The 25,973-nt window shown below is 43.4% G+C and overlaps 1 protein-coding gene across 1 annotated transcript; it reads right to left on the reverse strand.

Moving 5' to 3' along the window:
- Positions 1–1,363: 1,363 nt before the first annotated feature.
- On the reverse strand, positions 1,364–25,772 carry LOC132780232 (26S proteasome regulatory subunit 6B). Its single transcript, XM_060783823.2, has 11 exons — positions 25,670–25,772; positions 23,451–23,549; positions 20,598–20,784; positions 20,079–20,225; positions 19,355–19,464; positions 11,859–11,952; positions 11,221–11,388; positions 8,612–8,688; positions 8,099–8,267; positions 3,039–3,094; positions 1,364–1,609 (listed from the first exon to the last, which is right to left on the reverse strand). Exons 1-11 carry the CDS (start codon positions 25,703–25,705, stop codon positions 1,496–1,498), a joined length of 1,257 nt encoding a protein of 418 aa, XP_060639806.1. The 5' UTR covers positions 25,706–25,772; the 3' UTR covers positions 1,364–1,495.
- Positions 25,773–25,973: the final 201 nt, after the last annotated feature.

Genomic DNA, 25,973 nt, shown 5'->3' on the forward strand with positions numbered 1-25,973 from the left:
TGTTGTTATTATTTTATATTTATGAATAAAACTCTTTGCAAAGGCCATTTTCAGGAACAGTGCCTTTCAAGCATTTCTCAACTTAAGAGCTTTTCCCAACTTGACATCTTCCAAATGTGTCTGACTGCAAATCGTCATTTTTTTTGTTCAGAACTCCTATTATCTCCAAAAAACATTTTTCAGGAAAAAGTTGGTCCAGAAGTAGCATGACACAAAATCCTAATTATCACAAAATCAGAATGGAGACTGCAAAACAATGGCCTGCTCAGCCATGGTCCTCAAAAATACAATAAAAAGATGGTGAAAAAGTTTAGTTTATTTATTTTCATGCATGAAGCAAAGGCTCTAACTGGCTAGTTTATGACAGCTTTTTTGAACACTGAGACAAACAGGTAGCCCAGTGATACCTATTTTTTCAGATTTCAGGTATAGCCACTTTCTACCGTACTCTAACAATGTCAGGCCTCAGTTTACAAACAAGATTAATTTCTCCATCTTGCTCTGTGGCATCTGCTTTAACATAACACTGGCCAAAACGTATTTTGGTGCCTCAAATGTTGGATCTATGTCATCTACCAGTCACCATCTGCTAACCCATATAAAATTGTGATAACCATATCTAAGAAACTAGAGTTAATACAGTCTATCTAATGATGCTTTCTTTGTCAGCACCAGGGTGGAGGGAGGGGGGTGTTGGGCTGTGAATAGATCTTTAGGCCCTTCAGCAGAGAACTCTCTTTTTGACTGTTTTTAGAGCAGTGGTTCCCAACCTGTGGTCCGTGGACCATCAGTGGTCCGCAAGAACTAAAATATGGTGCGCGGCCTTACCATTACCACAGTGTTGCAATGAAAACGACCAGTCTCACAAAACCCTTATAGTGCCGAGGCTTATTAGATATGATTTTCTGTGGGTGAGCAAGTGGTGACTGCTGGATGGTATATGTTCTGTATCAGAAACTAGAGCTGATGTGGTCTATCCAATACAGTTTTCTAACCAAAGCGAATTTAAAGTTAATCAAAAACTGATTTGTAACCCTTTTGGTACTAATGTTAGAGAATGGTCCCTGGTCAAAATGGTCCCTGGTTAAAAAAAGGTTGGGAACTTGTGTTCTAGAGCCTTTGGTAGGAATGGAGCTTTGAACAATGTGGAAAGAACATACCTCCATTCATTATGTTAGAACTGGCATGAGAGAGGAAATAGGAATCCAGCTTCCATCAACTCCTGCCAGCGTGACCAGTGGTCTAACCCATTTTAAGCATCGGTCCCCATTAGGTACAGTAACGGAAGCTATAAAGATCTGGGTCAAATACAGCCAAGATAGGAATAAGGAGAAACTTATATCCTACTGAAAAAGGAAACAGCTGAAGTTCTGGGTATTTATTCACAGGATAAATTTCACTCACTGGCATTAGACATAAGACCCAACTAACTGCCCTACCCACCAACCCCACCAAAGACTAAGACAACCAACCCATCTGTCCCCCTTCCCCATCTTTATTTGTAGAATTCATGCTCCTGTTCATCCTTCTTGATGACAGTCTTGTAGGCCTTCTCAAAATCCTTGGCCAGAACGATGTAGCGATTTTCCCGGACAGCAAGCATCCCAGCCTAAAAAGAGAGAAAGCAGGGAGGGCAAAGGATGAGCTAAAGGCCTCAAAAGCAGCGAACACATCCCATGTTCAGAAATCTAAGAAAGGACATGTTGTATTTCTTCAATTCTAAGACACACTTTCCCCTCATTATAAACATATCTTTAAAATGGGAGGACACTTAAAATTGTGAGGGCTTATATTCCCCTAGGCAGGAAGCAGCAGGGCTTTGAAGCTGCAAGTCCATTCAATGCTAATCAAGGTGGCCAACTCCAATAATCACACTTACCTCAAGAAGACAAGAGTTCTTTCTCCCACCCTGGGCATTCTATAGATATATAAACCTCACTTGCCTAGTTTCCAAAAGACCTCACAACCTCTGAGGATGCCTGCCATAGATGTGGGTGAAACATCAGGAGAGAATGCTTCTGGAACATGGCCATACAACCCAGAAAACTTACAGCAACACAAGTATTATTTCCTCAGTCCCACCCGTGAACCACCACCCATGACTTCTGACACGTCATATGGAACTACTATCTAACAAAACTCTATCCTTATCATTACACTAGCTGTTGCTGTGGCCAAACTTCCCTCCCTCTTTCTCCTTTCTTTCCTCCCTCTTTTTCTTTCCCCTCTTCTTTCTTCAGCCTCTAGCTGTTTCTTTCCTCGCTTCCTTTTGCTCTTCCTTGTCTCTTTCCTTCCTTCCTTCCCTCTCTCTTTCTCTCTTTTGTTCCTTCTCTCCTTCCTTCCTTCCCTCTCTCTTTCTTTCATTTTTATTTCCTTCTCTCCTTTCTCCCTTCTCTTTCTTTCCCTCCTTCTTTCCCTCCTTCTCTTTCCTTCCCCCTTTCTGTTTATATGTGTTTTGTGTGTGTATATATGCATATATGTGTATATATTTGTGTATATGTGTGTTTGTGTATAAGTGTTTTTGCACATGCGTTGTAATGTATTTTTGTTTTTTTGCTTTTTAAGTCTCTTCTGCTGTGTTTTTCAGTGTTTTTACGAGTGATGGACATTCGTTGACCTGATAGATGTATTATGTCCAAATTTGGTGTTAATTCATCCAGCGGTTTTTGAGTTATGTTAAGCTCACAAACGAAAATTACATTTTTATTTATATAGATTAAAACATTCCCTGGTGGCTATTTCAAAATCTATTTTTGTCTTCTTTTTTAAATACCCAAAGGCGAGTCTCCATTGTTTCCTCCCCTTAAGCCATTGGAGAGCTTGGCCATTTGGATATACTCGACTAATTTTCTTCTCCAATCCTTACTGAGTAGTTCTTTTTTCCCCTTCCAAGACTTTTGCCATTTTCTCAATAGTTAAAAGTTAGCAGATTACAATGGGAAAGGAGAAATCAAATCTATGAAATATGACCGAGGATGGCCTGCTAGCCAAGTGAATTTCTGGAATCAAATGAAATTGCAAAGACCTATAATACTAACCTCCTGGCAGATGGAGTTGATGTCAGCACCTGAGATCTTATCTGGCCGGGCCACATCTGGAAGGAGTGAAGGAAAATGGTGAAAAGAATGGGAACAACCTTCAAAACTGAGGATGCTTTCAGGATGTAGCAGCAGAAGAGCAGTGGCAATAACCTACAACACGAGCAAGGAAGGTCAAGTTCATGATCCCAGGAGAAGGGTGGAGAAAAAGTCTAGCCCTCAATTTTGCAGCCCCAAGCCATCCCAAATATTTAGTAACATTGAATGTGATGTCATTTCTGGTTGACATTTTGGAGGGAAAGGCAGTCATTCGGCACTCTTAGAAGGAAGTGCAGTCTAATGGGATCGGGTGGAAAATCAGCCCTTGTCTCTTTAGCAATTGCCCACACTTGTTGCATATAGGCTTGATTCCTCCTCACAGTCAGATATTTACACACAATATTGTCCATCTGCAGGTCCTGCAACAGAAGTGATCTTCTGACATTCCTCTTGCAAGGTCAGGAAAGATCCACCATAATCAGAGGAAGCCTTTTTATACAAGAAAGGAGATTCCATCTGAATATGAGGAAGTACTTCCTGACTGTGAGAGCCGTTCAGCAGTGGAACTCTCTGCCCTGGAGTGTGGTGGAGACTCCTTCTTTGGAAGCTTTTAAGCTTAAAACTTGTGTGCCAGTTGTGCCCATACCTTGGGAAGTCTGATCTGGCCACAGTGGTCCACGCTCTTGTTACATCCCGAATAGATTACTGCAACGCACTCTACATGGGGTTGCCTTTGAAGACGGTTCAGAAACTTCAATTAGTCCAGCGGGCGGCAGCCAGATTACTCACCGGAGCGTCATACAGGGAACATACCACCCCTCTGTTGTGTCAGCTCCACTGGCTGGCGATCCAATTCCGAGCACAATTCAAAGTGCTGGTTTTGACCTACAAAACCCTATACGGTTCCGGCCCAGCGTATCTGTTCAAACGCATCTCCTTCTATGTCCCACCTCGGAGTTCAAGATCTTCTGGGGAAGCCCTGCTCCCGGCTCCACCTCTATCACAAGTGAGGTTGGCGGGGACGAGGAGCAGGGCCTTCTTGGTGGTGACCCCTCAACTGTGGAATTCACTCCCCGGGGAAATTAGGTCATCAACATCCCTCCTCTCATTTAGAAGGAAACTGAAAACATGGATCTGGGAGCAGGCTTTCGGGGAATCTGGCAGATAAAAGGACAAGCAACGACTAGAACTGATGGATTTGACAATGTGGAATTGAATTTATTGACTCTGAGTGGTAAACGCTGAGCATTAGATTGGTTTTTTAGGTACTATGATGTATAAGTGGATTGTTTTTAATTGTTTTAATTGACGTAATTGCTGTTTATATATGCTTTATTTCTTACTTTGTTGTTGTGCTGGCATCGAATTGTGCCTTTTTGTAAGCCGCCCTGAGTCCCCCCTCGGGGGTTGAGAAGGGCAGGGTAGAAGTGCAAGAAATAAATAAATAAATTGAACAGAGGCTGGATGGCCATCTGTCAGGGGTGCTTTGAATGCAATATTCCTGCTTCTTGGCAGGGGTTTGGACTGGATGGCCCATGAGGTCTCTTCCAACTCTATGATTCTATGAAAGCCCTCAAGAAAGAGCATATTTCCCGAATAAAGAACCATGAAAATAAGACTCTGACTGTGAATAGAGGGTCAGCTGCTGTCCTCACCTTTTTGCCTTGTCTTTTACTTATTTTGTATTTTGAAATGGTCATATGACTGATCAAATAAATAAATTATTATTATCCTCCTCACAGTCCTATATTATAGGATGCGATGGAGTGAAGAATGGGGCAGTTGAGTGTCTTAACTGTTCCACTCTTCCTGGCCCTTTTAATGCTATCTGCTTACCCTTAGTATTCCTAATTTGGTGGAGATGTAGACAAGCTGGAATGTTTCCAGAAGAGGGTGACTAAAATGATCTGGAAAACAAGCCCAATGAGGAGTGGCTTAAAGAGCTGGGCATGTTTAGCCTGCAGAAGAGAAAGCTAAAAGGAAACATGATGGCCATGTGAGGAGAAGTCATAGGGAGGAGGGAGCAAGCTTGTTTTCTGCTGCCCTGGAGACTAGGATGCAGAACAATGGCTTCAAACTACAAGAAAGGAGATTCCATCTGAACATTAGGAAGAACTTCCTGACTGTGAGAGCCATTCAGCAGTGGAACTCTCTGCCTGAGTGTGGTGGAGGCACCTTCTTTGGAGGCTTTTAAGCAGAGGTTGGATGGACATCTGTCGGGGGTGCTCTGAATGAGAGTTTCCTACTTCTTGGCAGGTTTTTGGACTGGATGGCTCATGAGATCTCTTCCAACTCTATGATTCTCTGGTGCTTTACTGACATGCTGAACAACATCATCCCCAACTAAGCATAGATTTCCCCCAAGCAAGAGAGGATTGTGGTGAGAAGGCTGTGTGTATCTTTTACACTCAAACTTCTCACAGATAGCAATGTCAAGCACATGCTGTCACATGCACAAGCGTTTCCAGGCACTCTCTGGCCTATCTAACAGATCCTGTTCAAGTTGGAAATTTCCACCCTCAATTGGTTTCCAACAAGCTGCAACAGAGAGAGATGAGCCGGGCAGTGGAGTTATTCCACCAGACTTGTTGAAAGATGACTTGCTCTGCCCTCCCCTTTCTTCCTCTTTTCCTTTTGTTTTGTGGCTTTGCAGCTTGACAGCCCGGGGGCAGAGAATGCCATGTTTTCTGTTAACTGTACAGAAATTGCGACATGACCCTTTTTGCCTGACAAACAGATTAAAATGCCTTACATGAAATACATAAATAGGTAAAAGAGAGGCTTTGAAGGGTAAACCTCTGAAAGATGAAATGAAATATAGAGAATGAATGCAATTGAGAAAAACTTTGCTTATAGTTTTCCCCAATATTGTGCAAAATGCACCAGAGCGCACTCTGCAATGCTTAAGGAAACTTGTTATAAGACACACTGCTGAAGACAACCGCATTGGAGTTAAAATCATCAGTTATTCCAGTATCCATTAATTCCTGTTACTCCCAAATACACATCTGAGATTATGGGGGTTATAACCAAACACATTTGGTGTACGTTTTTTCTTGGATTATGTGATTTTAATATCTATACTAGGATTATTTTAATGGTTTGTCTGAATGTTTATAAATTTTGTTTATGTCTTAAGTTTAATGGTTTTAATGATTTTAAGTCAAAGTTACATATAGTAATGAGCTATTATTTATTTCCTATATTTATGCCCTGCCCTTCTCACGCCCGAAGGGGGATTCAGGGCAGCCTCACAGAAGCACCATATGGTGTCATCATAATAAAACAATCAACAATATATTAAAATATTAAAAATATTAAAAAATATTTTAAACACTTGACTAACACATGCCTATTAAAATCAGAGTCTATTATTTCTCTGTTTTAAAGTATGTTGGCATTGAATGTATTGCCGAAGGCTTTCATGGCTGGAATCTCTGGGTTGTTGTGTGTTCTCCAGGCTGTATGGCCATGTTCCAGAAGCATTCTCTAATAACGTTTCGCCTGCATCTATGGCAGGCGTCCTCAGAGGTTGTGAGATTTGATGGAAACTAGGAAAATGGGGTTTATATATCCATAGATATATAACTAGTAAACCCATTTTTCCTAGTTTCCAACAGACCTCACAATCTTTAAGATTGCCTGCCACAGATGTAGGCGAAACGTCAGGAGAGAATGCTTCTGGAACATGGCCATACATCCCGGAAAACACACAACAAACCATTGACATTAAATTTTTGTGATTAATAAGTTGTAAACAGCCTTGGGTCCCCTCAGGGGTGAGAAAGGCAGCGTATAAATACCTCAAATAAATAATAAATGAACTATTTAAGGTAAAGCACTCTTAGCAGCACCTTAGAATGGACCTTCTAATTATCCCCTCCGGAAATGATTGGAATACAATTGCAAATGGGAGAAGGAGTTTCCAGCAATGAATGAATCTTAGGAGCCCATAGGCCAATGGTTCTCAACCTATGGGTCCCCAGGTGTTCTGGCCTACAACTCCAGAAATCCTAGTTTACCAGCTGTTAGGATTTCTGATAGCTGAAGGACAAAACATCTAGGGACCCACAGGTTGAGAACCACTGTCATAGGCAGTCTACAACATACTTCCCTATCACAGACCCACTCCTATGACAGACCAACAGTGTTTAGGTATAAGGCAAGAGGCTCTCCTCTTCTCACAATGTGTCTCTCTTGTCTGGGTTTTTCAGCTTCGATTTCCCTCTTCCCATAACCCTTAGCAATCCCAGTGAGCTCTCTAGAACAGTGATTCTCAGCCTTCCTAATGCCACGACCCCTTAGTACAGTTCCTCATGTTGTGGTGACCTCCAACCATAAAATTATTTTTGTTGCTACTTCATAACTGTAATTCTGCTACTGCTATGAATCGTAAATATCTGATATGCAGGATGTTTTTTCATTCGCTGCACCAAATTTGGTACAAATACGCGATAAGCCCAAATTTGAATTCTGGCGGGGTTGGAACGGATTGATTTTGTCATTTGGGAGTTGTAGTTGCTGGGATTTATAGTTCACCTACAATGAAAGAATATTCTGAACTCCACCAACGATGGAATTAAACCAAACTTGGCACACAGAACTCCCATGGCCAACGGAAAATAATGCAAGGGTTTGGTGGGCATTGACCTTGAGTTTTGGAGTTGTAGTTCACCTACATCCAGAGAGCAATGTGGAGTCAAGCAATGTTGATATGAACCACACTTGACATGAATACTCAATATGCCCAAATGTGAACACTGGTAGAGTTTTGGGAAAATAGACCTTGACATTTGGGAGTTGTAGTTGCCAAGATTTATAGTTCACCTGCAATCAAAGAGCATTCTGAACCCCACCAATGATAGAATTGGGTCAAACTTCCCACACAGATCCCCCCCCCCCATGACCCACAGAAAATACTGTGCTTTCTGTTGGTCTTTCGCACCACCACCCCCCCCCCCCCCCGAAACCGTCCTTGCAACCCCCCCAGGTTGAGAAAAGCTGCTCTATAAGAAGGATACAGTCTTCTAGATCCACCTCCTCAGACAGATTCATCTTGCTTGTGATGGTGGAGAAGATTAATCGTTTCTGACGTCGATCCGGAAGAGGAAACTCAATCTTACGGTCAAGGCGACCTGGTCGGAGTAGAGCAGGGTCCAGGGTATCTGCTCGATTTGTGGCCATTATCACCTGGGACGGGAGAAGCCCCCAACGGGAAAACATGCTGTCTGTTCTGAATTTTGAAGAGACAACTTTTCCCAGATTCAGAAGTATTCTCTCCCACCTCGCTCCCCCTCCAGTAAAACATAAGCAGTGCAACTGAGGTAAATTGCAGATTCACATTATCTGAGATTCATAGGTAGTATCCCTGGCTGAATATACAAGTCTCAAAATAGTAAAAATCCAAATTGGGAAATGATGCTGATTCTATAATGATGAAATTATTTTTTAAAAGTTACAATCAAATTCTAAACCAGGCATGGGCAATTCTAAACCGTCCTTTCCCAATTTCTCATCAGCTTCCCCCAACGCACCTTGACATTAACATTTTGGTCAAAGCCATCCATCTGGTTGAGTAATTCCAGGAGGATGCGCTGAACTTCTCTATCCGCTGTAAAAAGAACAATATAACTATAAGCTCATATTCTGGAACACAAAGTCAGGCTTCACTAATCATAGTCAAATTTGTTTGGAACACAACAGCTGGCATGAAAGCAGAGCTTGGAAAAGCTACTTTTGGACTACAAGTGCTAGAATCCTCCAAACAGAATGGTTAATGATTATACTGATTGGGGGATTTTGGAAGCTATAGTTCAAAAGAGCAACTTTTCAAAGGTTACATTACATCCGGAGTACCTCAAGCTTTAATCTGTACAGAAAATCCACATCCTTGTGATGACACAGTAAAAACAGCAGACATTTTTCTTTAGTGCGTGGTAAGGATTTAGAAAAATCTGAATGAAACAAGTCGTTTACAAAATAAAATGCTCCCTTGTTCCAGTTTCCAAATGTTCCCCCTTCTCAAGACGCTCTATTCAAGGATTTAGGAAACTTCTGGCACTCTAGGTATTTTGGACTTCAATTCCCAGAAGCCCCAACCAACACAACCAATGGTAAGGGACTGTAGCTGTATAGTCCAAAACATGGAATGCTAAAGTTTGTTTTGGCTACATAAGGAAAAATATTTGATAATTGGCCTTATTAACAGCACAGAGATCAGAAATTCTGATGAACAATGAAAACAAAATTAGCGTTACAAATGATGATCATCATCATCATCGCCATCTCCCGCTTTTCTCCCTCACGGGACCCAAAGCCGTTTACAACATATTAAATTCATGTAAACAACAATCAAAATACATCAATAATAATTATAAATCATCATAAAATAACAATTTTAAACAACAATAATATACATTCACATTCTTGTGGCATCATGTCAGAACATATTGCACTTTGTTTCAGTCCATAAACATGATGGTGTTTAGTTCACTAAAGGCCTGTCTAAACAGGAAAGTTTTTAATTGGTTCTTGAAGGAAGAAAGGTAGGGAGCTGTTTTAATTTCTTTTGGGAAGGTGTTCCATAGGGTTGGGGCAGCCACCGAAAATGCCCTCTCATATCAGGGTCTGAGTCCTTCAAAGTGCTCCACACTAAATATCAAGTTTCCCAGAATTACAAGCTTGCCCACATTTATTTATTTACTGTATTTGTATACCGCCTTTCTCAGCCCATAGGCAACTCAAGGCGGTTTGTACCTCCCCTCTTCTTCCATGGCCATTGGTCATTCTAGGCATGGCTAAATAAATCCAGATTTGGAAACTCGTCTTAGAAAATGAAATATTCAGAGAAAACATATCTTAAGTAGTCAAGAATTGTCACAGGCTTCTTTTCCACACCTCACCTGAGCCACACATTGAGAGAGGCTGTCGCAGGCAAACCATGGGACAGAGCTGCTCTGCTCAGTAGACAAAAGAATTCTTGAACCCCAAGATTCTGGCACATTCGTATGACACAGAGAAACAAACAACAGCTCAAGATGGTTGGAATTTCACCAGCCTTCCTTGACGGCCATGATGTTGACAACAATTAAGGAATCGGAGATTTCCTGAACTCATCTCCACAGGCTAATGGAAATGGAGGAGGCAGGAAGAGTTGGTATGTTTTCTTTTTGCTCTCTTCCCACTACTTTATTTTACCTCTCCGAACTTTACTTTACTGTACCTCTCCGAATGCATCTCCTCCTATAAACCGACCAAGACACTAAGATCATCTGGGGAGGCCCTGCTCTCTGTCCCGCCTGCATCACAGGCGCGCTTGGCGGGGATGAGAGACAGGGCCTTCTCAGTGGTGGCCCCTCGGCTGTGGAACGCCCTGCCTGCAGATATCAGATCGGCCCACTCCCTGCTGGCGTTTCGGAGGAAAGTGAAGACCTGGGTGTTCGAACAAGCATTTGATTAAACAGTGTACTTGAACATAGGAATACGGAATAATGGATGATGAGACTGGATTCTGATTTTACTGTTGAGGCGCTAATGATTGTTATACTGATGTTTAATGATTTATGTTACAATTGTTTTTAATTGCCCTATACTTGTCTCGTGATGTTTTGTATTGATGTTGTTTACTGCTTTGAGTCGCCTGAGGGCTGAGAAAAGCGGTATATAAATAAAGTAAATAAATAAATAAATACTTTTCAGTGCCAGTGCTTATTGCAGTATTTTAGGTTGATGATAAAAACAAAATCTTTTACATGGTGTCTTACACAGATAGTACAATGTGCTCAATATAAATATTACCCAGTGTATTGACCTCCTCCATGCCGCTGCCTTCCAGTGACTGAGGTTAGTAGGATTTGTAAGTCTGGAAGTTGTAGTCCAAGCAAACATTTCCTAAAATATGTGGACATCACTCTGTTCCCATTGCCCGCAAAAAGCAGCCAGATGAGTCAAACACAGAATGGTGGACCACAAAACACTGTACTATGCCTTGCCAGGTGAATACTGCACACATCAAAGCAATTTCAAGGAATGAACACAGACAGTCGCGTCTTGTGTTTACTGCCCCACCAACTGAATTTCTCTTGAACTGTCCCTCCTGTTATGACTGCTGAGTAGACTCCGATCCCACAGCTCCCTAACTCACCTCCAGTCTGGGCATCAAAGCGCTTGGTGGCAATGGCATCAATCTCATCAATGAAGATGATGGCAGGGGCATTTTCTTTGGCCAGGCGAAAGACGTCTCGCACCATGCGTGGCCCCTCGCCCAGGTACTTCTGCACAAACTCAGATCCCACCACGCGGATGAAGGCAGCTGGAGAAAAAGGCAGTGTTAGGCTTTATTTCCCCAAGTCCAGTACTAAGATAACTTGCAGAATATGCATCCATTTCCTAGCCAAAACCCTATGAAATTCATGGGGTCACCATAAGTTGACAGGTGACTTCCTTCCCTCTCTCTCACACACACACAGTTATTTCATTGATAAATAATATTATGAATTTGGGAAACATTGTATTTAAATAAATTGATTTGCTTGTTTGGAAGCTTCATAAATTAAGGGTTATTTTTGCCATTACCTATGAAAGCCTTCGCCCAGAGAAACCACTTTATAGTGACCACTGCACCAAACCAATCTTTGTTTCTGCCCCTATAAATGAAAATTGTCTTGCTCCACCCCTGAAAACAATACAGCAGCCATAAAGTACTAGACAAGCAAAAGGGACTAGATTAGACTCATAGAGACAGTGATTTCTCCCCGCCAATGAAGCCAATGCCTCACCTACCTGTGGTGTGATGGGCCACTGCTTTGGCCAGCATGGTCTTGCCACAGCCGGGAGGGCCGTACATGAGTACACCTCGTGGGGGGTCTATTCCAATCTGAAAAAGGCCACAATGAAAGAAGGCCATTACTAGAGCTGTTATCACATTTTAGCTCACACCACAACCGTTCCCAAAAGGTGACACAAGAGATCACTCTTTTCTGGAGAGATCTGGCAATTTCAAGGGCTCATCCAAAGGTAAGGTCACTTGAATACAAAATAAAGATATTTTTTCATTTGTTTCATGTACAGGCAGTCCCCATATTATGAACAAGATAGGTTCTGTAGGTTTGTTTTTAAGTTGAATTTGTTTGTAAGTCAGAACAAGTACATTTTAAGTGTAACTCCAGCCACAGATAGATAGATAGATAGATAGATAGATAGACAGACAGACAGACAGACAGACAGAAGCATTGGGTAGCATAGGGAAGGGATAACACCACTGTGAGGTTTGTCTGGAGAGATCCGGCAATTTCAAGGGCTAATCCAAAGGTAAGGCCACTTGAATACAAAACAAAGATATTTTTTCATTTGTTTCATATACAGGCAGTCCCCATGTTATGAACAAGAAGGATTCTGTAAGTTTATTCTTAAGTTGAATTTGTTTGTAAGTCAGAACAAGCACATTTTAAGTGTAACTCCAGCCATAGATAGATAAATAGATAGAAGCTTTGGATAGTATAGGGAAGGGATAACACCACTGTGAGGTTTGTGTTGCCCCTGTTCAGAAGATTTCACCTCACTTTCTGTCCCTATAAACACTCAATTTTGGAAAAAAGGACTTGTTGTGGAAACAAGGATTGGTGATAAATCTTCAGTGGAGACACATTTTCCCCATGATAACTCTTTCAGGAGTAAATTTCCCTTTCTAGTGATAGAATTCTCTCATAGAATCATAGAGTTGGAAGAGACCTCATGGGCCATCCTGTCCAACCCCATTCTGCCAAGAAGCAGGAAAATTGCATTCAAAGCACCCCCGACAGATGGCCATCCAGCCTCTGTTTAAAAGCTTCCAAAGAAGGAGTTGCTACCATACTCCGGGGCAGAGAATTCCACTGCTGAACAACTCTCACAGTCAGAAAGTTCTTCCTGATGTTCAGATGGAATCTCCTTTCCTGTAGTTTGAAGTCATTGCTCCACGTCCTAGTCTCCAGGGCAGCAGAAAACAAATTCACTCCCTCCTCCCTATGACTTCCTCTCACATATTTATACATGGCAATCATGTCTCCTCTCAGCCTTCTCTTCTTCAGGCTAAACATGTCCAGCTCCTTAAGCTGCTCTTCATAGGGCTTGTTCTTCAGAACCATGATCATTTTATCGCCCTCCTCTGGATACATTCCAGCTTGTCAATATCTCTCTTCAATTGTGGTGCCCAGAATTGGACACAATATTCCAGGTGTGGTCTAACCAAGGCAGAATAGAGGGGTAGCATGACTTCCCTGGATCTAGACACTATATTCCTGTTGATACAGGCCAAGATCCCATTGGCTTTTTTTGCCGCTGCATCACATTGTTGGCTTACTTCCTACTGTCTCAACCTAGTCTGTAACTATGAGTCGTTTGTAAGTCGATGTTTGCAACTCAGGGACTGCCTGTTTACATTGCAGCAGCTATATGTTATTTACAACCCAACTTTCCACTCCACAACAGATTTCCAATGTAATTAAGCAGAAATCAAACCACAAAAAAAATCTTCTTAAAAACAGGGGTATCATCAAGCGTAGTTGATGGGAAAATCCCACTCCTGTTTTCAGATCAAAGGTGGGAAAGTTTGGCTCTCCGGATCTTTTGGGCCAAACCTCTTATAGCCCCTGCCCACTGGCTATGCCTGATGGACTAATGGGATTTGGGTACCAAAGTATTTGGTGGATTGTATGTCATCTAGCTCAGAGCCCCCTAAATTTTGGGTCCCAACCTCCCCTTAGCTCACTTTTGCGGTCCTGAAAAGCTTCCTTCCTCCTGCCACCCGGCAATGTAGCAGTAGGAGGAGGTGTGAGGAGGAAAGGCAAAGGCGGTAAAGGCAGAGTAGGAGAAGGAACCCTGCCTGCCCCTCCAGGTATTTATTTCCCTTCCTGCTCTCCAGCCAAATACCCTTGCTTAAAGAAAATTTGATATTTGTTATGCAGAGATTGGCTTGCAACTGGATAGGCCCTCTGTATCCACAAGTTCACAGCTTGAATGTCTTTATCTATCTCAAACCTTGATTTTGTCATTTTATAGAAGTGGCATAATTTTGCTATAACCTTGCATATCATGGGATTTGAGCATACATAGGTTTTAATATCCACTGTATTTTATTTAAGGAGGTTGATTTTTATGTATTTAGAAGTTAGGCAGGCCCTGATTGTTATTGCTGTGGTACAATTGAGCCTCCATATCCATTCATTTAACTACCTGACAGTAAAAAAAAAGTTAGGTTTGCATTTCTGTTTTTTATACCTGGTGTTTTTATTTTTAAATAGGCTGGGACCAAGCTATTCTTAAGACATGCCCTTCACATAAACATTTCTTGGGCAAAATGGGGTTATACGTTGAAAAAGTTTCTAAAGCCCAGCTCCAGGCCTGCCTTAGACTGTTATGGTGCTGCTTGGTTCCAACAGCATTAGAAGTGCATGATGCAGTAACTTATGACCCAAGTGTGGCTCCAGAAATGTGAAGGGCATGTCTAAGAATACCTTGGTCCCAGCCTATTTAAAAATAACCACAAAAGTGGCAATCTAATTTCCAATATGACATCATGTAAAAGTATATGGAGTGAGGTTCATGAGGATTTGTGATCAACAAAACAAAGAGATAGTGTGAACTTGAGAATTAACATAAGACTGGACAGAGCTGGTGGCTCATAGCAATAAGAACTACAGGCCATGCAATGCTGGAATCTAATTTTGTCAAGTTTTCCCATCACATGATGGATGCCAACCTCCGAGCTGAAGAAAGCAGGAAACATATGTTTCTTTCTTGTAAAGGTGCACAAGTGATATAGTGTAGGGAGCACAATAGTGGGTAAACACCGCATTATTATTAGGTAAAGATAAAGGTTTCCCCTGACATTAAGTCTAGTCATGTCCGACTCTGGGGGTGGGGTGCTTATCTCCATTTCTAAGCCGAAGAGCTAGCATTGTCCGTAGATACTTCCAAGGTCATGTGGCCAGCATGACTGCATGGAGCAACATTACCTTCCCGCAGAAGCGGTACTTATTGATCTACTCACATTTGCATGTTTTTGAACTGCTAGGTTGGCAGAAGCTAGGTCTAATAGCAGGAGCTCACCCCGCTCCCTGGATTCGAACCACCAACCTTTTGGTCAGCAAGTTCAGCCACTCTGTGGTTTAACCCACTGCACCACCAGGGGGGCCTCCATTATTATTACTATTATTATTATTATGATATTTATATCCCACTTTTTCTCTCCATACGGAGACTCAAAGCAGCTCACAACTAAAAGAACTGCAATACTACTTAAAACGTACAAATATACAAGTATTAAAACAGTAAAAACATCATTAAAGTATATACAGAGGCGGTCCTAGGTAATTTTCAATGGTAAGCAAACGGTATTTTGGCGCCCCCCCCCCTCCCCAATCAATCACTGATATATATAGATATATATAGATAGATACATACATACATACATAGATATAGATATATAGATATATATTGGCATAGACAAATTTTGGCCCTCCAGGTATTTTGGACTTCCTACTGGTTTATTGTCGAAGGCTTTCATGGCCGGAATCACTCAGTTCTTGTGGGTTTTTTCGGGCTATATGGCCATGTTCTAGAGGCATTTCTCCTGACGTTTCGCCTGCATCTATGGCAAGCATCTTCAGAGGTCTGCTGGAGCTGGGAAAAAAGGGGTTTATATATCTGTGGAATGACCAGGGTGAGACAAAAGGCTTTTGTAAGTTGGGCTAGGTGTGAATCTTTTCAACTGACCACCTTGATTAGCATACAATGGGCTGACAGTGCCTGGAGCAAACTCTTCTTGAAAGGTGATTAGATGTCCCTGCCTGTTTTTCTCTCTGCTGTTTTAATTTTTGAGTTTTTTAATACTGGTAGCCAGATTTTGTTCATTTTCATGGTTTCTTCCTTTCTGTTGAAATTGTCCACATGTTTGTGGATTTCAATGGCTTCTCTGTGTAGTCTGACATGGTGGTTGTGAGAGTGGTCCAGCATTTTTGTGTTCTCAAATAAAATGCTGTGTCCAGGTTGGTTCATCAGGTGCTCTGCTATGGCTGACTTCTCTGGATGAAGTAGTCTGCAGTGCCTTTCATGTTCCTGGATTCTTGTTTGGGCGCTGCGTTTGGTGGTCCCTATGTAGACTTGTCCACAGCTGCATGGTATACGGTAGACTCCTGCAGAGGTGAGAGGATCCCTCTTGTCCTTTGCTGAACGTAGCATTTGTTGGATTTTCCTGGTGGGTTTGTAGATTGTTTGTATGTTGTGTTTCCTCATCAGCTTCCCTATGCGATCAGTGGTTCCCTTGATGTATGGCAGGAACACTTTTCCTCTGGGTGGATCTTCATCTTGACTCTTGTGGCTTGTTCTTGGTCTTGCAGCTCTTCTGATGTCTGAGGTGGAGTATCCATTGGCCTGTAGAGCCCAGTTGAGGTGGTTCAGTTCATCTTGGAGGAGGTGGGGTTCACAGATTCTTTTTGCACGGTCTGCCAAGGCTTTAATGGTGCTTCTTTTTCTTTTTCCTACTGGTTGTTTGGAATTGTGGGAGTTGAAGTCCAAAACACATGGAGGGCCGAAGTTGGTCCATGCCCTATATATATATATATATATATATATATATATATATATATATGCTAGCCATCCCCTGCCACGCGTTGCTATGATCCAGTCTGGTCATCTTGAAAAGAAAGTAATGAGAAAGTTGGTTTCTTATGTAATTTCTTGATGCTTGTGGGTAAACAGTATTTCTTGTTGTTTCTTTGTCAGTGTTAATGTAGTGATTGTCTGGTTTGCCTACTCTGGAACATAAAACATATCATTGTCCTTCTTTAGGGATCCCTTTCACATCTATGATATTATATCTTCTCTGTGTGTGTGTGTGTGTTTGAATCCTATAGATCTATCTATATCTATGGCAGGATGACTCTTTGTCAGGAGGGCTTTGTTTTCTTGCTCTGGTGAAGGGAGTTGGTCTGGCTGGCTATAAGGAAGCATTTCTCAACCTGGGGGTTGAGACCTCTGGGGGGATCATGAGGAGGTGTCAGAAGGGTCGCCAAAGACCACTGGAAAACAGTGTTTTCTGTTGGTCATGGGGGATTCAATGTGGGAAGTTTGGCCCAATTCTATCGTTAGTGGGGTTCAGAATGTTCTTTGATTGTAACTGAACTATAAATCCCAGTAACTACAACTCACAAATGTCAAGATCTATTTCCCCCCAAACTTCACCGGTGTTCACATTTGGGCACATGGAGTATTTATGCCAAGTTTGATCTAAATCCTTCATTGTTTGAGTCCACAGTGCTCTCTGGGTGTAGGTGAACTACAACTCCAAAACTCAAGGTCAATGCCCACCAAACCCTTTCAGTATTTTCTGTTGGCCATGGGAGTCCTGTGTGCCAAATTTGGTTCAATTCCATCATTGGTGGAGTTCAGAATGCTCTTTGATCGTAGTTAACTATAATCCCAGCAACCACAATTCCCAAATGACCCTGGAAGGAGGGCCGAAATTGGCCCAGGCCTGTGTACGTATATGTATGTGTGCGTGTGTACACACACACATACACACACACATATATATATGTATGTATGTATACATATATATCTATGCAAGGAGGAGGCCGGTGCCAAAGAGGGCATTGGTGGTGGCGGCTTCCCCCTTGACCCTCCGTGCTCCTTCCTCCCCAGGCTGGGCGCCAGGCTTGGGAGCCAAGCCTGGTGAGGAAGGGACCCTTTTAGCCACGGACCAGCAGAAGGGCGGGGAGGAGGCTGCTGGCAAAGAAGGCCTCCGCGGCGGCAGCTTCCCCCTCGCCCCCTTGCTCCTCTGTCATCCTTCCTCCCCAAGCTGGGCGCCAGGCTTGGGAGCCCAGCCCGGGGAGGAAGGGAACCTTTAGCCACGGAGCAGCAGAGGGGCGAGGAGGAGGCTCCTGCCAAAGAGGGCCTCAGCCGTGGCAGCTTCTCCCTCGCCCCTCTGATGCTCCGTGCTCCTTCCACCCCAGGCTGGGTGCCAGGTTTGGGAGCCCAGCCTGAGGAGGAAGGAAACTTTTAGCCACGGAGCAGCAGAAGGGCGAGGGAGAAGCTGCCGCCGCTGAGGCCCTCTTCGCCAGCAGCCTCCTCCTCGCCCTTCTGCTGCTCCGTAGCTAAAAATTCCCTTCCTCACCAGGCTGGGCTCCCAAGCCTGGTGCCCAGCCTGGGGAAGAAGGAGCACGGAGCAGCAAAGGGGCGAGGGGGAAGCGGCTGCCGCTGAGGGCGAGGAGGAGGCTACTGGCGAAGAGGGCCTCAGCGGTGGCAGCTTCCCCCTCGCCCCTTTGGTGCTCCGTCCTCCTTCTTCCCCAGGCTGGGCGCTAGGCTTGGGAGCCCAGCCCGGGAAGGAAGGGAACTTTTAGCCACGGTGCAGCAGAGGGCCGAGGAGGAGGCTCCTGCCGAAGAGGGCCTCAGCGGCAGCCGCTTCCCCCTCGCACCTCTGTTGCTACATCCTCCTTCCTCCTCAGGCTGGGCGCCAGGCTTGGGAGCCCAGCCTGGCGAGGAAGGGACCTTTTAGCCACGGAACAGCAAAAGGGCGAGGAGGAGGCTCCTGCCGAAGAGGGCCTCAGCGGCGGCAGCTTCCCCCTCGCCCTTTGCTGCTCCGTGCTCCTTCCTCCCCAGGCTGGGCACCAGGCTTGGGAGCCCAGCCTGGCGAAGAAGGAACCCTTTTAGCCACGGAGCAGCAGAGGGGCGAGGAGGAGGCGCCCCTGGCTGAAATGAAGTGTTCCGCAACGGCTTACTTTGCGTAACGGTTGAGCCGCCCCTGAGTATATAAAATTACAGCAACCCCTGACAATCTTAAAAAACCTTCTTTAAAAGCCTGCCGTCTGAAGGACAGCAAGGAGGAGGCATTCTGCCTTCCCTAGACAGGAATTTCCAGAGATGAGGGGCAGCCACCGAGAAGACCCTCTCTCTCTCGTTCCCACCAACTGAACTTGAGATGGAGGTGAAATCGAGAGAAGAGCCTCTCCTGAAGATCTCAGCGCCTGGGCAGGTCCCAAATTTTGATTAAAATAAATAAATAAATAAATAAATAAATAATTTTGAATACATTCATGTAGTGGGCTGCTGTGAATTTTCCAGGCTGTATGGCTATGTTCCAGAAGCATTCTCTCCTGACGTTTCACCCACATCTATGACAGGCATCCTAAAAGGCTGTGAAGTCTTTTAACTCACAGAAACCCAGTGATTTTGGCTATGAAAGTCTTCGACAACAAATACATTTGTGTACTTTTCGCAACCTAGGACTGTAGATCCAATACCTGTTTGTAGAGTTCAAAATGGGTGAGGGGCAACTCCACTGCCTCCCTCACTTCCTGTTTCTGAATATCCATCCCTCCAATATCAGCATACATCACATCTGGCTTCTGATCTGTTTAGAGAAGACCAACAAAAAGTAAATTAATGCCCAGTCTAAAGAAATGCCCTCTATAACATTGCTCCAACACAGCTTAAAACATCACTGGACTGCTACTGCTATCATTCATCATCATTGGCTATGGTATGTTAGCTAAAGCTGACCAGAGCCATATTTCAGCAACAATAGGAGTGTCACAAACCCATCCTACTTTACAAGCATTGTCAAGAAATCTTGATTTCTCTTAGGTCTCACTCATCAAGTGCACCCAAGGGACACAACATACAAAGTCCTTGCCCAGCAGGGGAGGTAACAACATGTCAGCTTTCTTTGACGATCCATAAGAAAAGCATTTGCAAATTTAAGCACTACCAATACTATCCAAAGATATGCTTTGCAAGTTTAAGCATTACCAATACTATCTTATAAGATAATGTCCAGGCAGATTCCAGTATATGGCTGTGCCTCCACAAACTTCCAAGATATGTAAAAGCCCCCAAAACTGCAACTCCAAGTATCCAAAAGAAAAACTGAGAGTGCCTTGAAATCACTTTAGGTGACGGCCCTTGGAGGGCAGGGGGTAAAATACTTGTCCTTCCAAAGCTGCCACTCCTGGTTTAGAGCCTTACCTGAGGTAAGCATCATAATGCTGCTGTCAGCCTCAGGAGGCAACACGTCCACCAAGGCATTGCTGTGCTTGTGTAGGGCCACAGAGGCATTGGGCTTTAGCAGCTCCCGGTCAATGGTGCTCAAGATACGGACATAATAGTTGGAACCTGCAAGAGAAATATTGTCAAGGTAAGAACAGAAAGACTTTCAGTGAAGGAAGACAGATCATTTTCTAATGTAGCTCCAAAAATGAGGTGCATGCTCATTCAGCCTTGGTCACCTGTAAGGGCAAAGAACCCTGGGCAGGCCTATGTGCTAACACTCGTCTTTAGCCTGCTTTTCCCCTGCCCCCATTCCGAGGCAGCTGAGTGTAGCTACTATTTTAATTTCCCACAATGCCCTGGGATCCAGTGAAATTCTGAACATTGTGGGAAAATAAAATGGCAGCCATCATCGACCATGATCAAGTAAGCTGCTTTGCAGCGCTAGGGGGGCGGGTTATCTGCCAGACTGGGAAGAAAGAAAGGCAGGTGACATACCTGTGGTGGATCCAACAATGGCTGTGTTCTGATCAACCGCCTCTAGGAACTGGCCAATGACAAGTGGGATGCTCTGGATACGTTTCACCTCCTCCTGGGCATGTAGGAATTCCTTCTTAAGGTTCTTCTGTTCATCCTTGATGTACTCTTCTTGGACCTCCAAGAACTCCAGCTCTTGTTGTAATTTCTGAACACAAAAAAAGATATAGAAACCTTCCTTCAGCATCCAAATTGCTGGCTCAGAAAAAACTTGCCCAGCTACATCAAGTCCCCAGGGCCAGATCAACTACACCGCAGAGTATTGAAGGAACTAGCGGAAGTCATTTCGGAACCATTGGCAACCATCTTTGAGAGTTCTTGGAGAACGGGAGAAGTTCCAGCAGATTGGAGGAGGGCCAATGTGGTCCCAATCTTCAAGAAGGGAAAAAAGGATGACCCAAACAACTACCGTCCGGTCAGCCTCACGTCGATACCGGGCAAGATTTTGGAAAAGATTGTTAAGGAAGCGGTCTGCAAACACTTAGAAACAAATGCAGTCATCGCTAATAGTCAACATGGATTTATCAAAAACAAGTCATGCCAGACTAATCTGATCTCTTTCTTCGATAGAGTTACAAGCTGGGTAGATGCGGGGAATGCCGTGGATGTAGCGTACCTGGATTTCAGTAAGGCCTTCGACAAGGTCCCCCATGACCTTCTGGCAAGGAAACTAGTCCAATGTGGGCTAGGCAAAACTACGGTGAGGTGGATCTGTAATTGGTTAAGTGGACGAACACAGAGAGTGCTCACTAATGCTTCCTCCTCATCTTGGAAAGAAGTGACAAGTGGAGTGCCGCAGGGTTCCGTCCTGGGCCCGGTCCTGTTCAACATCTTTATTAATGACTTAGATGAAGGGCTAGAAGGCATGATCATCAAGTTTGCAGATGACACCAAATTGGGAGGGATAGCCAATAGTCCAGAGGACAGGAGCAGAATTCAAAACGATCTTGACAGATTAGAGAGATGGGCCAAAACTAACAAAATGAAGTTCAACAGTGACAAATGCAAGATACTCCACTTTGGCAGAAAAAATGAAATGCAAAGATACAGAATGGGGGGCGCCTGGCTCGAGAGCAGTACGTGTGAAAAAGATCTTGGAGTCCTCGTGGACAACAAGTTAAACATGAGCCAACAATGTGATGTGGCGGCAAAAAAAGCCAATGGGATTTTGGCCTGCATCAATAGGAGCATAGTGTCTAGATCTAAGGAAGTAATGCTACCCCTCTATTCTGCTTTAGTTAGACCACATCTGGAATATTGTGTCCAATTCTGGGCACCACAATTCAAGAGAGATATTGACAAGCTGGAATGTGTCCAGAGGAGGGCGACTAAAATGATCAAAGGGTCTGGAGAACAAGCCCTATGAGGAGCGGCTTGGGGAACTGGGCATGTTTAGCCTGAAGAAGAGAAGGCTGAGAGGAGATATGATAGCCATGTATAAATATGTGAGAGGAAGCCACAGGGAGGAGGGAGCAAGCTTGTTTTCTGCTTCCTTGGAGACTAGGACGCGGAACAATGGCTTCAAACTACAAGAGAGGAGATTCCATCTGAACATGAGGAAGAACTTCCTGACTGTGAGAGCCGTTCAGCAGTGGAACTCTCTGCCCCGGAGTGTGGTGGAGGCTCCTTCTTTGGAAGCTTTTAAGCAGAGGCTGGATGGCCATCTGTCAGGGGTGATTTGAATGCAATATTCCTGCTTCTTGGCAGGGGGTTGGACTGGATGGCCCATGAGGTCTCTTCCAACTCTTTGATTCTATGATTCTATGATTCTATCAGGCTGCTCTTCACTAGAACTTCAGCAGAAAAGGCTTTGGGCAACCTTGCTTTTTAAAAATTGGTTTTGAATTGTTTTAATTTGACTGTTTTAAAGATTGTATGTGTGGTGAAGTGTGAATTTTAACCTACAGTCATGTATGATTGTAGGTAGGTGTTTAAAGGGGTAAGTATTTAAAATAACATAACTGGGCGGGGGGGGGGGTAGCCAGCTCAGCTCACCATGAGATGAGTTGCCATGGTAAAAGGGGAGGAGCCTACTGCCACCTGGCAAGAGCAGGCATTTTAAATAGGCAGTCTGTAGTTAGAGAACCGCAAGGAAAGCTGGTTCTACTGTGTTGAGAATCAGCCTATGTGGTTTAGATAGGTCAAGTTGACTTATTTAGATTAGTAGTTAGGGTTTGAGTAAAAAGGGGAAGAGAACCTCCGTAAGAATCTTTACTGTAACAGAGATAACAGAGGGAAAGAATAGGCTAGTACCTGGAGTGATCTGTTAAGGAAAAAAACACATTTTGAAGGAAATAAGTTTAAAACCTGTCTAGTGGAAAGAACAGTCCTCTTAAGAGTTGTTTTATGAAAAGTTATAAATGTAAAGAAATGTACTTCTAGGAGTTAAGAAACACTGAAACCATTAAGCTTCTATACTTCAATAAACTTATTACAGTTTCTCTTAAATCCAAGCCTCTGTTTCGTATACTATCGAGTCAAGCCACGCTACACATCAAAGGAAAATAAACAAAATATTACAGGCTAATGGCTGTGTTATCGATTTTCAAGATTCATTACAAATTGTAGGAGACCCTGACAAGTCAGTAACGTCCCTACAACTGGTGGCGTCATTACAATATGCAACAGCACAAATTGGCATATTCTATAACTCTATAATTAGGACTGAAAAACTATGGAATTTAGCCACAGGAGGCTTGCAGATGGAATTTCCCCCACTTCTGTTCTACAGTGACAGATCTAGAGTGAAAAACAAATAGTATCTGTCAATACCACAAACAGTGTGAAAGTGAACAAAAGAATGAGGTTGCTTACCTTGTACCGGCTATACAAATCTTCGACATCCTCAGCCTCAGGAACGAGGAATGAGAGGCCAGTCTGTGGCCTTGAAACTGAGAGAGCAGGAATCTCATCCTAGAATCAAAGAAAGAGATTAGGGAATTGAAAGTTTGTTTATTTATTTATTTACCGCATTAATATCCAGCCCTTCTCACCCCAAGGGGGATTCAGGGCAACTCACAACAAAGGCACAATTTGATGACTTGAATACATATAAAAATAAAGTTGTTTGGAAGACTTTTATAGACTACAAGAGGTAATGAATAGAATATGATGGTCTCATAGAATTGTTTGCTCAAAACTCTCACAAAATAATATGGGAGTCCATCAGCACCATGTATGAACTCTACAATTGAACCCAGAGGACAGCTAGGGTCACTTCATGCATACCAAAGCATGTGTAGCATCTATAATTGCAACCAATGAAGCCTTGAAGATAGATCAATTGAAGCAGACGCTCTTTCACAGACTACTGTATTTATTTACAACACTTTTATTCTCATTTTCCTCCAAACAGCATTCAGTTGTCCATACTTTATCCTCACAAGACATTCAGAATCATTGGCTCAACAATCACTGACACAAATAATCAACAAGGAAGAGCAAAATAATAATAATAATAATAATAATTCAGCAACAACAACAGATTGGACATCTAACCATCTAAACAGATTGGACATCTAAACATGACCAACAGAAAATACTAGAAGGGTTTGGTGGGCATTGACCTTGAGTTTTGGAGTTGTAGCTCACCTACATCTAGAGAGCACTGTGGACTCAAACAATGATGGATCTGGACCAAACTTGGCACAAACACTCAATATGCCCAAATATAAACACAGATGGAGTTTGGGGGAAATAGACCTTGACATTTGGGAGTTGTAGTTACTGGGATTTATAGTTCACCTACAATCAAGGTGCATTCTGAACCCCACCAACGACGGAATTGGGACAAACTTCTCACACAGAACCCCCATGACTTCCCAGGTTGAGAAATGCTGCCTTAAGGCCATCCAGTCCAACTCCCTTCACCTGGGCAAGAAAACATAATCAAAGCCCTCCTGACAAAGGACCACCCAGCCATTCACACACAGACATATATGTAGATGAGAGATGCAGTATCAAAGATTTGAAAGGGACCCCTAAAGAAGTACAATTATATGTAGCATGTTCCAGAGTAGGCAAACCAGACAATCTCCACATCAACACTGGCAAAGAAACAGCAAGAAATACTGTTTACCCACAAGCATAAAGACATTACATATATTAGAAACCAATACTTTCTTGTTACTTTAATTTCCAGATCACCAGACTGGGCCACAGCGTGGCAGGGGACAGCTAGTAATTTTATAAATTACACTTATGAAGTAGCAAAAAAAATAATTTTATGTTTGGGAGTCATCACAACATGAGGAACTGTATTAACTGGTTGCGGCATTAGGAAGGTTGAGAAACACTGATTTACAGCCTTTTCATCCTACTCTTTTCAGCCCAAAAGCAACTCAGGGTGGCGTACAGATCGGCAACTATTAGATGCCACAACATACATACATATCAGTCAAAAACATTTAATATTACATAATAAAAGTAATATAAAACCAATTAAAATATAATGATCCACTTATAATAATCATTTTAAAATATTGTAGAAAAATGTTCAATAAAAATTATTATAAACACCTGGAGGGCCAAAGTTGGCCCATGGCTGTCCTAGAGTTGTGGCAGGCACAAAAATGAAGTTTCTGAAGTATAACAACTACTTTCAAAGTAAGTACAGCACAATTAAACAGGAAATGACACTTCCGGGCCAGGAACAGAACTTTTTTTTAAATTTTTTGTTACATAGTGTTATTTGACTGTGACAGGCAGAACTATAGATGAGTTGGGAAAGGTCTCAAGGAGTACCCGGTCCAGCTCCCTTCTACTATGCAGGAGCACAGCAAAGCACTCCCACCAGATGACTAGCTATTTGGCATTCAATAAATGGTGAGAGGCAGGCCTGGGTCCTGGCAGCCATTGTGCCCAGAGGAAGAATGAGGGGAGGAAGCGGTGACTAGGCACCTCGCTTGGATGCAGGGATCTCGGCGGCCAATCCGCCTGCCTCTTGGCCCCAGGAGCCGGCGGGGAAAGCTACCGGGCCAAGGTCGCCCAGGAAGCCCCGCAGCCCCTCCCGCTCGCCTCCCTTCCTTCCTCACCTGCGCTTTCTCCACTAGGATCCCGATTTCCTCCATTTTTACCGCTCCACCGGAAGTCAGGCTCCTTGTTTCACCACTTTCCGGAGAAGTTCCGGAAGCTCGCGCCTGGCCTTATGGGAGCTGTAGTTCTTTGGTGTGTGTGTCAAAAGAAAGGCAGCTCTGCTTCTAGGTCAGCCATGGGGAAAACCTTTGCCGCCTCCCCCCAGGTGTTTTGGACGTGGCAGTTACAGTGATGCCAAACCGAATTAATTCTACAGTGTAGATGCACTCTCTATATTATACTCCTCAACTAGGAGGACAAAAG

The sequence above is a fragment of the Anolis sagrei genome, chromosome Y (genome assembly GCF_037176765.1).
Source record: "Anolis sagrei isolate rAnoSag1 chromosome Y, rAnoSag1.mat, whole genome shotgun sequence".
In the NCBI taxonomy this organism is placed as follows: Eukaryota; Metazoa; Chordata; class Lepidosauria; order Squamata; family Dactyloidae; genus Anolis; species Anolis sagrei.

Coding starts and splice junctions, on each gene's coding strand:
- LOC132780232 (XM_060783823.2), bottom strand. CDS start 25,705: ATGGAGGAAATCGGGATCCTAGTGGAGAAAGCGCAG. Junction 20,226..20,597: donor CATTGTTGGATCCACCACAG/GTATGTCACCTG, acceptor TTTCTCTTGCAG/GTTCCAACTATTATGTCCGT. Junction 8,268..8,611: donor ACCAAAATGTTAATGTCAAG/GTGCGTTGGGGG, acceptor CTCCCGTCCCAG/GTGATAATGGCCACAAATCG.